Raw genomic sequence first — 17,550 nt, 5'->3', positions numbered from 1 at the left:
GTTTGATTTCAAGATAAGCCATTCTGTAATCAAACCTACTCTCGGTGCTACTCTCCGTGATGTGTATTGCATTCTGTGGTTAGCTACATGAGGTGCAATCTCATCAGCCTTTACTGAGAGGAACATGAAATATTGTAATTCCTTAGGGTTTCACTCAATAAAATGAGCAATGTGATTGGTTGATTCTTGGTCACGTGCCCCTGATCAAGTTGAAATGTCTCCCGACCGGGATACAATTGCGCATTTATTGCCCGCGTGCCGAATACAACAGTGCGTTTGTTTGTTTTTGCCATGTGATTGTTTAAGAGAAAGTCTAAATATATAACAAAGCACTTAATGTATGGTCCCTCAGGAAACTAGTTAGTTTTCTTCTTCCTCGAGTCCTGATGTTTCCCTGGACTTCCTCTCGGGAAACATCAGGACTCGAGGGAAAACAAACGAACTGTTTCCCTCAGGACCATACATTAAGTGCATATAATATTTACCTTTAGCAATTGCTGAAGTTTTACCTACTAGCTACAAGCAGTGGTAATGTTAGTAGAAATGTTTCCTTGAATCGCTGTGTTTTGCAGAGATACTGGTGGAGTCTAGAAATAATCTCGATATGGCTATTTATATTCGAAGCAATACGAAGTTTGTTTTGCTAACACTTATCCATTTAAAAATTGTTCAGTTATCCAGTTAATTGGGCCAATAAGCATCTCTTTTTTCAATGAAAATGACTGTGGTCTATAAACAATTGCAAAAATGCCGTTTTCATGCAATATAGCGTTTTAAAGCGAGTTAAGATCAGCCGAATAAACAGACGAATGTATCGGGACAAAATTCCTTTTCTTCCGCGGGCGCACCATGCTTTCTCAGGTCAGACTTGTCATATAAATTTCGTTCCTATTCCCTAAAAAATTGCCTGCACCACGGCGAAAAAATCACTGCCAGTGACGTTGTGACCTCGTTTTATTATATTAAATCTATAGCGTGTATGTGGTATCTAAGCAAAGCAATTCTACTCGTCCATGCTGAGCTGAGTCGAACATAATTAAATGAAAATTCTAAGGAAATTAAATCAGCGAAAAATGACGGATGAATTCAACGCTTCTGTCTATTTCATTTAACGCACCTTAAATCAGAGAACGATATCAAAGGATCTTATCAACAAGGATCATAAATCGTTTTCAAATTCTAACAATAAACGCTATAATTTCGACAAAAGATGCCGGAGAACTGCTGTAGAAAAGGGAAGGAAAATGTATCTTCTATCCTTGTGAAGCGTCATCATTCAATAACTCTAAGCCTCATAGCATTTTCTGCTCATCTATGGAAAATAAGGTGTTACTACACTGGATAGCGTTTAAAAGCGAGTTTTGATTGGGCAAGTGTCTCGGGACCGTACTTCTATTGACCCGCGGGTTCACCATGCTTTCTCGGGTCAGACTTGGCATATATTCCCATAGGTTCCTTAGAAATCGCCTGCACCACAGCAAACAAATCACAGCCAGTGACGTTGTGACCTCTTTGTGCTAAGCCTTTTATTACGTACTTGTCAATGCGATAGTCCTTATTGTTTTCATAAAATACCCTCTGATCAGGCACCAGTTGTGAGTACAATCGGGGTTTGTTTACCGCCTTAGACAAGTCATCTCCAAACCAGAGTTTGTTCATTAAGACCTGCAGGTGCAAAAATAATTGCAAGCCTCCTTGGTATCAATATGTACCACAGAGGCAGTGTGAATCCGCCTTGGAGAAGGGGGACGGATTTTGTACACACTTCGACCCACTGAAAAATTAGTGTGTTTCTAAGCTTTTGTTAGCTCTCTGAGCAAAGAGTAAAGCACGAGCAAGGACGTAGCCGGTGGTGGGGGGGGGGGGGTAACATCATGGTTACGCCCCCGATGGGGTATATACAGCCCACAAAATGCTTATTAGCTTAGCTATAAAATCTTTAGAGCCGAGGAACTTAGAATGAAATGATTAGACGTACTTGTGACACAGCAGTGGTTATCATTTTCCCGCCAGAAGCACCGATTACAAGTCGCACAACTCCGTCGTTATCAGTTAAAATGGTGGGACACGTGGAGGAGAACGGTCGCTTGCCTGGCCCAGGAAAGTTGAATGGTGAAGGAGAAATGTCATTCACTTTGTCTTGACCATAAATATCAAAATCTGCCATCTCATTGTTGTAAATGATCCCTGTGGTAGTGGATCGATATTTAGCACCGAACCTATTATTAAACACACAAATAATGCGTGGTCATAGGACTTACTACTCAGTTCCCCCTCTCTTTTTGCGTCCGTACTTCATGAACATTTATGAGCTGCCTCGATGCGATAAAAAGATGGAGTTAGTATCTTGTGTCAAAATTTATTGCTGTTATAAAAAATTTTGCGGCAATTTAATTGAGGTTTAATTTTGAAAACAAAATTAAGCTTTTAGCGTAAAAGGAAAGAATCCGGCCTCAACTCCCACATAATTTTCATCCTAGGCCCCTTGTGGCTCCCCTGCTCATTTTTGTACCTCCTTCACCCTGACTTCCAAGCAAACACAAAACTACCAGCTAAGCAGGCTCAGGTTTAAGCCGTTCATCCTATATTGATTAGTTCTAAACTCACCTCTTGTTGATAGAAGATGTCACGGAAACTGCGTCTCCATCTGGGGCCAGAACAGCCACGTGGGTAGTACCGTAATCAGCATTCGAAAAGAAATCCGCGTAATACCTTACATCTTTGTGGGTCTTGTCATCTCGTATTTTGTTACGTAGGCGATTGCCTGTTTTTGGATCCAGCATCTGTAATGCTCTTTTCTGAAATATCAGCAAATTTTCATAACATTCAGCTAATATTTTGTTGATCAGACTCAACTTTGTCATGCGAATTTTGAATTATACAATCCGCGATTGCTGCCGATTGCCTCGCTACGATCTAAGAATACTTCTAAAGGTGCCGCCACTTCCTCGACCAACTTAACGCAAAACTTAATCAAGGAAGAACCTCATTGTCCCCGGACAAAATGTAATCAGGTTTGGTCACCCTCGTTTTTCCTCATGGGGTCGGCCATATGCGTTAACAGTTATCGTTGGCTTTTTTGAATTCTTGTTTTTCCATTCGCCCTTTGAATGGCTCGTTTTAAAATAGCGTTCACTCAGTCTTGCATGAAGGTAAAATGCGCCCTATCGCAACAAAATGAAGCAAATTTAAATATATTTTTCAATTTGAAGTTGGTTTCTTTTGAGTGTCTTTGTACGCAATTCGAACTCCAATAAAGAGACAACTATCTTGTGTGATCGCTAAGGGCTGGCAACGTCATCGACGCCCGTGATTTTGTTGCCTGTGAAAGCGGAAACTAGGACAGACGCATTTTTCACTTCCGGCGTGCCCAGTCCTTTAGACGACAAATTACTAAGTACTGCGATTGTTTTCTTCTCCGCAGACGTTGCAAAATTGGAAATAGACTGAACCATTGGCCGAACTTGAAAATAATAAATCGTGCAAAAAAATGCAGCTGTGAATCTAGTAATGCTCTCGTCGAAAAATACAGAAAAGATGCTGATTATGCTAGCAGTTGCTTTCTCAAAAAAGCAAAAATTATGCTCGTTTTTCAAATTATGCCAAAATTATGCAAGCACAGTTTGTCTATTAGAGCCTTCTGATAGTATATCCTTACAGAAAATGTAATAAAACTGACTTAATTTGTTTACACTGAATTATTTCCACCTACCCGGATGTTTGAATTGAACTTTGGATCTCCAAGCAGACTGCGCCATGCATAACTGAACTTAAAGGCTTCAATGATTCGGTGATACGTAAGCACAGAGGATTTCTTGTCTTTAAAGGCTGACGACGTCATATTGTATCCTACATTAAAAACAAAAAGAAAAAAAATGACACTTCTCTGAGTAGTACGCAACAAACAATGTTGGCGACTCATCTTTCTTTTTAATTCCCACCGGTTTCGTCTAATTAAAATGACTTTGTCAGCGAATTCAAACATAACACGCTCCAACAAGAAATACCTAACAAACATGCCGCACCAGACCTTAAAAGGGGGGACGCCGGTGTGGTGATCCTAAGAATGCTACTGGGCGATCAGCAGGTAAATTTCATCGTGACGCAATAAAAATCCTCCACACAATTCCCCCCCCCCTCCCTTCCAGGCGATAATAAAGGACTAGTCTCTTTTTGTTTTTTGAGCGTGAAGAGGAGTGTGTGCACAAGGAAGGGGAGCTATATGTGCCATATGTGCTATATTGATCACAGTGACGAGAACTCCTACCTTGCAAAATGTTCAAGATGAGCCCTAGCACGGCGCCACCTGCTGGGGGTGGGGTCAGGTACATTTTCATGCCCGAGAGTTCTCCCTGGTATGGCTCTCTGGTGATCGGCCTGTAATCTCTTAAATCATTGTCAGTCACCTTCCCGTTGACTTTCTTCAAATCACGAATAATGTCTCTGGCAAGTGTTCCATTGTAAAAAGATTCTGGATCGTCACGCACTCTTTCCAGGGTCGTTGCGTACTTTTCATTCTTAATGACGTCTCCTTTCTTAACAAGCCTTTTATTATCAACCAGGAGCAGTTCACTGAAAAAATTTAAAACTCAATGACGTAAATTATCACATTATCCAGCTGCATGTGAACAAAGATCGGTCGCTCTGAGGGAATAATCTTCGCATAGAAGACTTCTCTGGTATCAAACTACTGTTCACCGAAGGGGAGGTAGCTAGTGGTGGTAAATATCCGCCACCAGCCACTGCCACTGAGGTGAAAATTTGTTCATTATCACATAAACTATAATGTTATACAAGGATTTCCAGCACTGAGAAAAGCCGTAACAACTCACGTGAAATAATACGATATTTTTTCACTCGCCTTTCGCGCCACTCGGTCAGTTTGATGAATGAACAGCAAGGCCTTTACAATTCTCAATCTGTGGTTGTTTTTCGGAATTTTCTCGGATTTTGACCGATAAAAAAACTAAAAAATTCGTATCGCTTACCGACAGTGACGTTCAAAATTTCCTAGAATGGGAAGAAAATCAAAATACGAGAAAGTTACCGGCGTATTCAGTGGCTTTGGTAATGGCATTTCTCGCGGCTAAGAACGAAAAGCGACAACTGAAAGATTTGCCACACGCCGCTTTGGCCGTGTACCTGAAAGATTTCTTCTGTCGGTAAGGACAAAGTCAATAACTAAGAATTTTTTTATATTGGAAATTACGCCCGTTGTTGTTTTTGTAATACTAATGATTCAACATATTTTTCATCTTGAACCTTAGCGCCTACGCACTTTACAATTTTTATTTGGGGACTGTCGATCCTTTTATTTTCATTCGTTAAGTAGTTGACTTTTCCTGTCAGTGAAGGGCTATTGTGTTTACACGATAAACAAAATAATACATGGTTGCTTGAGATAATATAGCACAAAAAGATGATTTTAAATTACTTATTCCTACAACGCTTACAACATTTTCGGGAACATGCTTGAAGGTGAATAGTAAAGCATATTTAGAGTTTGAGTAGCCAATCAGAGTGCGCCTTTAACACTATCCACCGTTTTCGTATTTACAAATTGTCTTTGTCACATAGCAGTTATGAATATTTCTCACCTTAAGCCTGGGTCATTTCTAATTTCTTCAGTGATGTTTTCTGTCGTTTTTAGTACATCATCCAATGCCTTTGATACTTTAAACCCATCTTTAGCCAAATCGATGGCGGGTTGAACAAGTTGTTTCCATGGTAACCGACCATATAGTTGCCAAGCCTGGAACTGACCGCGCACCTCGCCGGGAACAGCGATAGACAGACCACCTGAATTTGAAGCTTGTTAGGCTAGCGTTTTTGCGGGTTTTCTTAAAAATATAGTTCGTCAATTCGTTGGTGCTGTCTGTGTAGTGAGGGTATTTTCCTAGTAAGACATTAATAAACATAACAGACGAGGTATTTAAACACTTAGTTTAACACGCCTATTTTCTTGCAAGATTTAAAGTATTGCCATGAAGTCCAAAACTTTGCTTTGTTTAATTAGCAACTTTGAGATATTTAACAAATAGAGAAGCCTTGACTGTTCTCTGCTCTGTTGTAAAGCACGCAGGAAGCGGTCAGAGCACAAAGGAAGTGTAGGGAGAAACACGAGACGTAGTCGAGTGTTTCTTCCCACTTCTCACTTATTGAGCACTACTTTGAACTTCTATTCGGCTGCTCGAATCTGACACTTTTGCTTGAAGTTTTTTGGTCTCTAATACAGAATGTGGTGGTAAAAAGTTCAGTGAAATCTAGCCGAATTGTGGCTCATAAAAACACGCAAGTTTTTTTTGCATGACAATTAGAAAACAAACTGCTCAAGGCGAGTGTTTTATGAATGAACGACAGCAGAAACACCAGAACATGAAGATTGCTGGGAATGACAGAGCCGCAACACTCGGCTGAAGTGACTGGTGTGGTCTTCCACTCAACGCATCGGAAAGGACATCTTAGCAAGCTCTTAGTTGTTCACTCGAAGGGCGGCTAATGTAATTTCTGAGGCTTGCTTCACTGCGATGACCGGAGATCGCCATGATGAGCTAGCTGCGTTGGATCTCAGCATGATCGCTCTGACTCCGTCATGATTAGTATGAATTTAACAGTTATGCCACTTTGGGTATATTTTTCCATCATTCCTGTTTTGTTGTTCTTTTTTTTTAACACGAAACCATATAAACCACACGAGTGTTAGCTGTGTTTGATTTTTATTATCGTTCGTAAGCTTGCAATCTAACTGAGTGTGAAAACCTTCAAAACTCGGACTGCAGTCCATTTCGTTTTCTCTTTGAAGATTTTTGTCTCTGCTAACGTAATAATAATGTCGATTATGGCGCTTGGCATGTTTACAAACCTTTTTTTTGGTTGTTCTAATGCTATTTGCCGACTTGCCTATTCCGAAATTTCACTTTCAAGTATAGAAAAAAAGACTAGGGAAAAGTTCCGGAAAAGGTCAGACATAGTACAATTTGGAAGATGGCGTGACAGCTTTAGATCAGCTCTATGCTCTATACTCTCATAGAGCACGCTCTTTCAACCAATGACCGCGCACGTTATATCCAAATTCATAATAAACTGAATTGGGGAACATGTGAATTAATCTATTAAAGCGGAATAAGCAATAATTAAAAAAGTAGTATATACCAAAAGTGAACAAAGTTTTACGCGCGCGCTCATTGGCTGGCCCGAAAGTGAATAGCAAGTACTATTCACCTCCACGCAGCCCAAGAGAAAAAAATCTCGGGTCAAGAGTTTAACTTCCGAACATATTTTGGTATATTTTTAGCCAATTTTTTTAAATCTGTGTGGTATATACTGAAACAGTTTTTCACCTCCACCTCGGTGAGTAATTGTATATATGGATTCACAACAAAATCATGCAAAAGCAAAAGAACAGACCTTTCCTGGCTTTTTCCTCCCTATCCTTGAACATATTCCAGTAAGCTGTAGCTGGGGCAGTTTCTCTGAATTCGATGACTGTGGCTTTCTTCAATGTTTGATTGTACACTAACATCACTCCTCCACCTCCTATCCCTGATGAGTGCATGCTGATTACACCCAAACAGAACACGGCGGCGATGGCAGCATCCACCGCCGAGCCGTTTGCGTCTAGGATGTTTTTTCCTATTTTGGAGCACTGCTTTGTATCCGTGGCAACAGCTTCTCTCTTATAGGGTCCGCCAAATGATTTATCGCGAAGAAGTACGAAATGACAAACGAGCCCAACTACGAGACCTGTTATACACAATGCTGCTATGACGCCGATTGTTATTTTACCACACTTACTGCATGCCCAGTCCCTTAAAAAATAAAACACTTTCAGGTCAGTTTTTGACTCTTTCAGGATCTTTTAAATTATTTGGGTAAGAATAAGAATTACTTTTGCAGCTAAACATGATGTAAAAATAGATCCCTGAAATCCCAGTTAAAGTTGCAACGTAAAATCTTTAATTTAACTATTTCTGTTGACAGGTTACTGAGTCCATCTTTAGCTTCCTTTCCTTAGGGACCAGTAATTATCTACCGTCTGTCGAGATGGGGGGGAGGGGGGGGGGAAAGGAAGATTGGAGGATTTTTGCGAGGGAGGACATTGTTTTCGGGGGGGAAGGGAGGGGGTCAGTGGTCGTCAACAGAGAATAAAGGGTGGAATATAGAACATTGACTGCAAATCACAATAACTACAAATAAGGGGAGGGGAGGGGGGGAATCACAGAGCAATATGGAGGACCAGGTACACAACCAAAATCCTCCACCCCCCTTCCCCTTCTCCTGTCCACTGGGCCGAATTAAAGTTCAGATCCAAGGAGTGGAAAGATTAACCAGTTGAGATAAAAGGAAAAACGATGGAGGAAGTTTACAAGAAAGGGAACTTTCTTTCAGAACTAAGGGAGCAGCCATTATTACTCGCCTGAGGTGGTTTGAGAAATTTGTTGGGTCAAGATAACATTCATACATTTATCTAACCCCCCCAACGTTTTGTTGTATTCTTTTATATTCTTATGACCCCCCCTCCCCTTTTACCAGCAGTCAATTTCCTATAGCTCCCAACCCCCCTCTATACTCTGTTGGCGACGAATGATCATGATCCCTTCTCGATTCCGCCTGAGTCCTGTCGAGTATAAAAAGATGGATAAAACACGCTTTTTTCCTAAAGTAATGTGTTCGAGGTGATCTATCTTATTTCCCTACTTCTGCTCGCCGCTGTGACGATGTAACCCTCCTAAACACAAATCTTATCAGTAACTAAGTAACAAATTTTCCTTCCTGTCCGTTGAACTCTCCAGAAGTTTTTCACCCGGGTTTAGGCCCTCATAGACTGTGCTAGTAAATGTAGTATGTTATGCTGCTAGCATTTCTCGATGTTTTCCAGACTATGCTCAAATAATTTCAACGAAACTGTAGGTCAATCAGGTCAGGGGGTAACCCAACACAGTTTCCGGCTTACCCTAATGTATAATTGTCTAGGGAAATGGGATCCAGTTCGGAAGGCTAATTTTTGTTTGTTTGCGAACTCAGTGAAGAATTTACAATGATAAAAAGTAACTATAAGGTATATACGTGTAATGTTTTTTAAACGACCCTTTCAACTTTATAGCGAATTCCAGCATTGTTAAATCCAACAAAATTGAAACCAAACTTATCCGATGACGTAAATTAAAAAGTTATATTTTTCTGCAATAACCGCGACATCCAATCGTTATACCGTCTTAAATCAAAGTTCATATTTCCTCCTAAAACTTTAGAATTCACGCCTTCAAAATCGTGCCTTTTTAGCTCAGCATCAGATCTCGTTCCAGTCAATCTCGTATATCGAAGAACGATAATTCCTTCCTGCATCATATTATTGATTTTCTTGTGCGTCCACTTCAACATACCACTATAATACGTTCCATTATATTTGCAACTGCGGCGAAGATCTTGTCGAAATTAATTATAAGTTACACTGAAATGTTTACCAGTATTACCTCGCATCATAAATTCACAAAGTTACTGTTTTTATAGGAACCATTAAACATTTCAGCTGAGATTGTTCCTTAAAATCACTGTGTGACGTTTTCTCGGTCTCGGATGTCTTATCAGACGTTTTGTTTGTTCATTGATAGATTATTGGAGTGGCCTGTCATAGCCAGTCTTCCAAATACAACCTACGATCTACACTCAAATTTCCGAGAAGCAATTAATTATATCTCTTCCAAGATCGAAACGGAAAACAGAATTCTGAAGCGAATATTTTCAGAGTTGCTCTTTTTTTGAATATGACATATTTCCCTGTTTATATGACGGAATGTTAATAATTGTGCAGAGCGGTAAACCAACTCTCGAAAACTCTTCTTAACTTGGGCTAACGTTACATATGTTCACTAACAACTGCAAATCAACTTTATACAGAGAGAGGAAAACTTTACTCACTTAAAGCTCTTCCACGTGTACCTCCCGCCTTCTTGACCCGTGTTGCCTGTTAATGATTCTTCGGCTTCCATCACTATTCGTGTGGTAAACTGAATCTTGAAGGGAACTGTGATAGTCGAATTCGACTCTCAGGAAAATGTTGGCTTCGGAATATGAATCTTTTTTGTGCTCTTGTAGTGATAACTCGAAATATCTAATCCCTTACAATGTTTCAGTTCACCTTTCGTGCCCAGCTCTTCCCCAAGATCCAATTTCAAAGGGAGCGAGTGTTTTCTGAATGAAAATTGAAACTTTTCTAAGTGTTTAAATTTCGCACATCTTAAATTTTCGGGGGCAAAAGGTCAAGCTTTTCTATAGTAACCACGATATCAACAGTTTGATAAACACGATATCTGAACACAACATGTTTAGCTTGAGGTATATTTTCAGTTTTCTTTACCGTTTGGTGGAACCTCCAATAAGGCCACTTCTTCATAAGAGTCATAAGGGGCACCAACCATTTTTTTGATTCGTCGAGCGGTTCGTTCATCCACTCTTTTGTAAACTCTCCACGCAAACTAAAGTGCGTCTTAGTAACTAAAACAATCACGGACAAAAGACCATTGTAACAAAATGCGCGACAACTCACTCAAGAAAATAATCCTTGGCACTTCCTTTCTTTGTAAGAGTAAATACAAAACCAAAGTAGAACGTTGCGTAAATTGAAGCATGCGTAGTAACTGCACCTTTCTACATTTTTGTCCGCCTCCTTCTTCTTAGTTTTTAGTTTAGTTTGTTTATTTGTTTTGTTTTGTTTTTTTTTTGTACATAAATGCCACGAAAAAATTCCAAGGATGCCAGAGTTTCTTCAATGTTAAAAATGTTTTTATGGCGTAATAAACAATAAATACGCTAGGAACGCTCATTATTTATCCCAGAGTGGGAGGGGGTCGTAGGATTCTAGTTGTGAAATTCTCCTGATCCCCCCTTAGGGCTCTGCGTTATTCTCATGAACCTCCCTATTAGCAGTCACTTTTTTATGCTCACACCCCCTTTATACTCTACTAGCGACGACAGATCTCCCTTCCCTTCCCTCCTGAGAACCATGTGATTCCCCCAAAGTCCTCCGACCCCTCCCCCACCAGGCGATAAATAACAACAGAGACGTTTTTGTGAACTTCAGCTGTCTATGAGTTACTCCAATTGTGAAATTGTGAGTACTTCTACAGGCGTTCTTTCTACTGCCGCTTTGAATTGAGATAATTTTGATTTTATCCTCAAAATGTCAGGAAATAAGGTTTTCTGAAGTAACCGGGGGTCAGTGACAAAGCCCATGTTGAAACACTGTGTTTGAAGAAACAAAATGAAGGATTTATACGATATAAGTTCAATTTCCAATCAATCTCAGTCATCCACTCAGGAAGTTCTTTTTTTCGAAACAACGTTTTCTTCTTTTTTAAATGGACTTGAAGATCCCTGGCTTTCATTGTGTTTTGATTTGAACAAGGTGTTGGAAAAGCTAAAAAACTAAAACCATTAAAGAATATGATTCAAAATAGACCAAATTCCAGCAGTAAAGGAGTCATACTTTTTAAAACATTGTACCCTTGCTTTTGTTGTACGGAAACGTAGTGTGTGTACTTTGAAAGTATTTTACTTACCTCAAATTAGAGCAGTTGCCTTTTGACTTCCAAGTTTCAGTGCGCTCTGATAGCCAAGTGAAACTTCCAAATGAACTAAGACCGGGCAAATAATTATTGCCTCTAGTTGACCTTGCCACAAGCTTAGTGATGTTTAAGAAATGATTTCAAAATACGTCATTAGTAATATGAACACAGAAAACTACCATGCATTCTTGGCTGGTCAAATGATCAGATACTTCCTCAAAAAAACGAAAAAACAGAAACACTCTAATTAAAAACTTTGATTACATCTTAAAAATAAGGTAACAACTGATTTTTGCCCAGTGTCTGTCAATGCTGATCGTCCTTTAATAGTGATTCTTTGTATGAAAAAAATTCCCACCCGACAAATGAAGCCACAAGTTTAATGCATCGTCAAGACTTGACATAACTGCTTGTAGGGTTGCTTATCAGATCAACACTTCACGCGATAATGAGTTAAAAGTCCTATAGTGGGCTCGAAATTATGTTCAGCAGTGACAAAAAAAAAATTAAAAACGAGAGAAAAAAGCCAATTGCTTGAATGGAAAGGCAAGGCTAAAAATTGGTCTGTCAATTGATTTCAGATTCCGTTACACAATGAGGGTTTGCTGGTACTCTGAGCACCAACAAAGATTCATTTGAATGAAGTGCCTTTTAACTGAGACGCAGTCTCTCTACGAAGCGGTTCGGTGCGTTTCGGGTCGAAAAATCCATTTCTTTCAAATTTTGCCCAGGAATCTATCTAAGTCTAAAGTAATCGAGACCACCTTGGTTTTTTCAAATATAGCAAAAAAATTTTTTCGAAGCGAAAATCCCTTCAGCGCTCAAACGCCAGTTTTTAACGACAGCGATTATCAAAAATAGCACGAATTGCCGAGCTCGTCTTTTCACAAAATTCTAGTTCGAGGGTTTTGTTTTGCTTCGCGTATGTAGATCAGCCCTACATGAGAACAAAACACATAAAGTTTGTGTTTTTAATGTTTTTTTTGTTTTTTTTACTGCAATCTTTTTTTTGTTTGACACTTACTTTGACGTTACCGCATTGACCTGAAATATATAACTTTTCATCTCGGTTCAGCGCAAAATTCCAACTTCTTAGAACGTGCGCCAAAAATATTACCTTTTAGGACTTCGTTAAAATTTAATGGATAATATTTTTCTTTTCGATTTGTAGTCTGCTAAAAACCGTTGAGAAATAAATTATTACTTTATATTTCCAAGGTGTATTGTTGGCAAACACCTTGGGAAAAAAATGAATAAAATGGATAGGTTATCCACATCGCTCTGTACCCGAAAAAGCTTCTTACCAGCCAGCAGTGTCAGGTAGCGACTGCATTAATTTTACCAATGACACGTTTTGAAATCATTAGTAATTAAACGTTCCTACGCTTGCGGTAAGACTAGTTTTAGCTGTAAATCTCAGAAGTCCTTTGTGCTTTGTGCTGCTTTCATTCAACTTCCGAAAAGCGTGCACAATGACTATAGTTGGGTCTTGTTTTGCTTTAGCTCTCTGCCCTTCGAGGAGTAAATCAAATAAAAACGTGAGGCAAGAAATTTCAGATAAAAATGTATATTTCTTTAATTGAAGCGGATAGTTTATAAAAAATAGACTCAACTGAAAAGTCGAGAGGAGATAAAAAAAAATTGGTGAATTAGAGGAGGTATATATGTAACAGAGTGTTTCTAACATTTCAGGTATCGATAATAAAACTTAAAAGCTTCAAACATTTCAGGTGTCGCTTGTACGCTCTTTTCGGATTTTGAATTTGAATTTGAATTTAAAAGTATTACAGTCGCTACCAGACACTGCTGGCTGATAAGAATGATAAGAAGCTTTTTCGGGAACAGAGCGATGTGGATAACCTTTTCATTTTATTCAATTTTTTCCAAGGTATTTGCCTAAATAGACTAGAAAATCTAAAAGAAAAAGTATCATCCATTAAATTTTAATGAAGTCCTAAAAGGCAATATTTTCTGGCTCACGATTTTTTACGACACCTATTGTTTTCAGGTGGCTCCATAGGGTTTTTGCTCAATGTTGGCGCGCACGCCAGCGTAATGTTTTTCTGGAAAATTTTATGTTTTCACTTTTCAAGGTCACTAAAAGCCATTAAAGGGCGATGAGCAAGGTTCAGACTATCGTTTGCTGTAGTAAATATTACAAAACGATTTTCGTTATTATGGTAAGGCTCCACGAAGGGAGGGCGATTGTCAGTGATAATTTGGCTTTGCCTTTGATTTTCTCCAATTTGCCAAGGTGAAATCTCTCAAAATTCTCACAATTTGCGAAATTTGTCCTGCCGATCATTTAAAAGTTGAAAAAAGTAGGGATTATAAAGGCAATTTCCTGCCTATTTACAATTTTGTGTTTTCTTCGTGTTTCTCAGATTTGGTCTTATGATTTTTTTTTTATCGGCAAGTACTAGGAAGGGACAAATATGTTTACGGTCCAGCAAATCTTAAGAAATCCCACCGAAGGAAACGCAATAAATCTTCCTCGAAAGATTAGTATTTCCTTTATCGCAGAACATTACGTAATGGAATAGGACTTCGCCGAGATCCACATCTGAGCATGCGTAAACTTTCCAATCTATCGCCTTTTGGCAGTCTTGCGGTTGACCTCTTTTTTAGACGTAGAAGGTTTATGAATATTACAGGTGCAGTTGCTGGAAACACCAGATTCTATCGCAGAAAAAATGTATTGAGTTAAACTGTTTTTAACACACCTTTTAGATAACAATCGTGCTATGTATCGAGCCACCATGTTTGTTTTGCACATTGACACTTATAAAGCTCGCGCTATGTTCACACCCAGATCGCGCGCGGTCAAAAAACCCTATGGAACTTAATAAAGTTTACGTATTCTTGGCATTCATAACATTTAAAGAGATTTTTGGAAAACTGAGGGAAAAATTAGTTTATCAAATTTTCTTGTTTTACACGGTACAGGGTAATCTTCGTTCTTGTTATTCACAATAAGAAACCAACAGGGGCGTTTCTAAACTAAGGTGACTAAGGATTCGATGAAGTTCACAATATTTAAGTTTGATTAACAATCCTGAAAAGTTCGAAACATTCTGTAACATATATTTCCTCTAGCCCACGATTTTATTCTTTACCTCCTCTAGACTTTCCAGTTTAGTCTCCTTTTTGAAATTATCAGTGTCCATTAAAATGTTATTTACTTTGGCTCAAAAGCTTGTACTTACCTTGTGATTTGACGCACTCCTAGAGGGGCAGTGAATCAAAATACGACGCTAGTACCAATATCTATCTTTTTCAAAAGTTAAATGAAGCCTCAAAGCGCAAAGGAGTTCTGAGACTGACAGATAAAAAAGATCTTGCAACAACCGTATAGGTTTAATTACTAATGATTTCAAAACATGTCATCGGTAAATTGATGAAGTCGCTACCAGACACTGCTGGCTGATTAGATGTTTTTCCTCAATAGAGCGATGTGGTTAATCTTTTCTTTCGATTTTCATTTTCATTTTTGTTTCCAAAGGCCTCACAATTACCGTAAGAGTAATCTTACCCAATGAAACAAAGGCGCTTTACTGTTTACAAAGTGTCTCACATGTGTACGTCGTCTTAGGTTGCACAACTAAGAACGAGAAAAAAAGGGGCTCATCTAATAGACTGTAATGATTAAAATTTTTCATGACCCAGTTGAGAGTCAGTTGATTTCTAAACCCTAAACCAGGTTAGGTCAAGAAGAAGCATGTCAAAAATTTGCCGAGTAATTTTTAAGTAATAATTAACGAATTATGCGAGCTCTTTAAAACCTATGGCGAATACTTTCAGTTTCTTTCCTTTTGTTCTTTTAACTGAGAATCAGTGGAATGGATCAATGGAACTCCCTGAATTGAAACCATCGACATCCCACGTGATTTTCCACGGACAACCTGAATCTGGTTTTCGAAGAAGATCGACGATAGAATTTATGACCACTGTTTTGAGTTATTCTCTCAGCGGCCTCTCTATGCTCATTAATCTGACTGAGGATTCTTTTGTCAAAGACAGTTTCAATCCTATTTGCGCACCACTCGACTTAACAGACATCTTAAACTCCTATCCGAATCTCCCTCGGCCAGACTCACTCGTGGGATCTGGGTTCAAGAATAAGTTCAATTTAATGACCAGAAACAACTTATCACTTGATTGGTTGCAACAGTTCTTTGTTTCAAGATGCAAATGTTTCTCACAAATTACTTGTGTAAACAGTTTTCCTGAGAAATAATCCATAGGAGTAATCAAATTAAAGCGTTTAATACGATAGTTGGCTTTGTAAGCTTTTTTTTCATTTTTTTTTCGAATAAATGCGGTTAAATTAAGTTGACAAAGAACAATTTACACTCCTGAATTCTAGCCGTCCATATTCGCTTAAGTTACGTTTGAATTAAGTTTAGACAAAAGTCGTTTTACAATCAAAAACGAGAAAGGAATTCGTAACTAAGGAAAAATTGTTCCAGATTCAAGGGTGTATTTTGGCATTTATATTTCTTTAACTCCTCTAAGATAATAAAGAGAGCTAAACTTTGATGGTAGATACTTAAAATGTGAGCAAGTTAAAGGCTAACTATAACAGTGTCGCTATACTGTTTTGGTGGTGTATGATAACCACTTATCTTACATATGATCAGTTGTAAATTCTCCTCTCTGATTAAATATTTGTTACAATTTGGATGTATAATTGATTAATGCGAGTAGTCTCTTGATGATTTCCTGAATTCTTTCCATCTGTCCGATTGACAATATCAATGTATTGGCTTTATTGGGAAAAGATCTCTGTTAAGCCATGACATCTCCGTCCTTGTTGGTCACAAGAGCTGCCTGCCTTGCATTGTAGGCCTCCACTACGTTGTTGATTTTTGTCATACAACATGCACTTGGAGAGATGCTGGTTAGCGGCGAGTGCCTCAGCTGCTACGTTCACCATTCCAGTACACTGGAATTTTTCCAAAATTTGTCAAACTTTTAGGTTCTACGACCAGTTCGTCTGTTGTACCAAAGGCTAACAATCCCTGACTGCTTCTAGATGGCAAGCGGACACGGACCAATCGCATCGCGTTGAAGATTCTCGACAGGTATTTACCCATCTTGTTCAAGCACGGTATGTGTACTCCTTATTTCCATCTCCCCTGTCTTCGATCATAGACGCCCACAGGTCATAAGTTAATAGCGGTGTGTTAAACTCGCCACTGTCGATCGCCTTCATCTGAATCCCTTATACCACATGCCGTATGGGGCCGTGGGTGTGATATGCCTCTGCAGTGTAGAGTAGCGCCTTAACAACATTGTCTGTTGAACAGCTGTGAATATATGAAAGTCTGTTGAGGCAGGAATTGTTCATGTTAATCGCTGTTTTAAATAACAGTGACTGTTATAAAAACAGTTACAAAAATGCCGTTTTGATGCAATAAAGCGTTATAAAGCGAGTTAAGATCAGCCGAGTAAACTGACGAATGAATGAATGACAAAATCCCTTTTCTCCCGTAGGCGCACCATTCTTTCTCGGGTCAAACTTAGCATACAAATTTCCTCCCGGTTCCCTAGAAATCACCTGCACCACGGCGAACAAATCACTACCAGTACCATGTGACCTCGTTTATTCCATTAAATCTATAGCATGTACGTGGTACCGAAGCAAAACAATTCTACTCGTTCGTGCTGAGCCGAGTCGAACATAATTAAATGAAAATTCTAAGAAAATTAAATAAACGGGAAAAAACGAATGAATCCAAGGCTTCTGTCTATTTCATTTAACATACTTCAAATCAGAGGACGATATCAAAGGACCTTATCGACAAAGATCATAAATCGTTTTCAAATCCTAACAATAAACGTCAATTTCGATAAAAGATGCCGGAGAACTGCTGTGAAAAAGAAAAGGAAAATGTACTTTCTATCCTTGTGAAGCGCCATCATTTATTAGCTCTAAACCTCCTAACATTGTTCTGCTCATTTATGGAAAATAAGGTGTTACTAC

At 38.9% G+C, this 17,550-nt stretch overlaps 1 protein-coding gene across 2 annotated transcripts; it reads right to left on the bottom strand.

The window, feature by feature from the left end:
* Positions 1-936: 936 nt before the first annotated feature.
* On the bottom strand, positions 937-12,748 carry LOC149036271 (glutathione hydrolase 1 proenzyme-like). 2 transcript variants are annotated; one of them, XM_089190763.1, is made up of 9 exons: positions 11,559-12,748; positions 9,919-10,024; positions 7,408-7,808; positions 5,598-5,799; positions 4,268-4,572; positions 3,713-3,849; positions 2,608-2,798; positions 1,979-2,219; positions 937-1,665 (listed from the first exon to the last, which is right to left on the bottom strand). In XM_089190763.1, the coding sequence occupies exons 2-9, from the start codon at positions 9,987-9,989 to the stop codon at positions 1,393-1,395; spliced, it is 1,821 nt and encodes a 606-aa protein (XP_089046889.1). In that variant the 5' UTR covers positions 9,990-10,024; positions 11,559-12,748; the 3' UTR covers positions 937-1,392. The 2 variants fall into 2 exon arrangements, with proteins under 2 accessions (XP_089046889.1, XP_089046890.1); XM_089190764.1 differs by lacking the exon at positions 9,919-10,024.
* Positions 12,749-17,550: the final 4,802 nt, after the last annotated feature.

The sequence above is a fragment of the Pocillopora damicornis genome, chromosome 12 (assembly GCF_964200805.1).
Source record: "Pocillopora damicornis chromosome 12, jaPocDami1.2, whole genome shotgun sequence".
Lineage (NCBI taxonomy): Eukaryota > Metazoa > Cnidaria > Anthozoa > Scleractinia > Pocilloporidae > Pocillopora > Pocillopora damicornis.
Note: the sequence above shows the minus strand (reverse complement) of the source record. Positions and strands in the feature narration are given on the sequence as shown.

Bases quoted from the DNA above. Each gene is read 5' to 3' on its own strand.
- LOC149036271 (XM_089190763.1), bottom strand. From the start codon at position 9,989: ATGGAAGCCGAAGAATCATTAACAGGCAACACGGGTCAAGAAGGCGGG. The intron at 4,573-5,597 runs GTGAGAAATATT...AAATTTTTTCAG, and splicing joins AGAAATGACCCAGGCTTAAG to TGAACTGCTCCTGGTTGATA. The intron at 3,850-4,267 runs GTAGGAGTTCTC...TTTTTAATGTAG, and splicing joins CATCTTGAACATTTTGCAAG to GATACAATATGACGTCGTCA.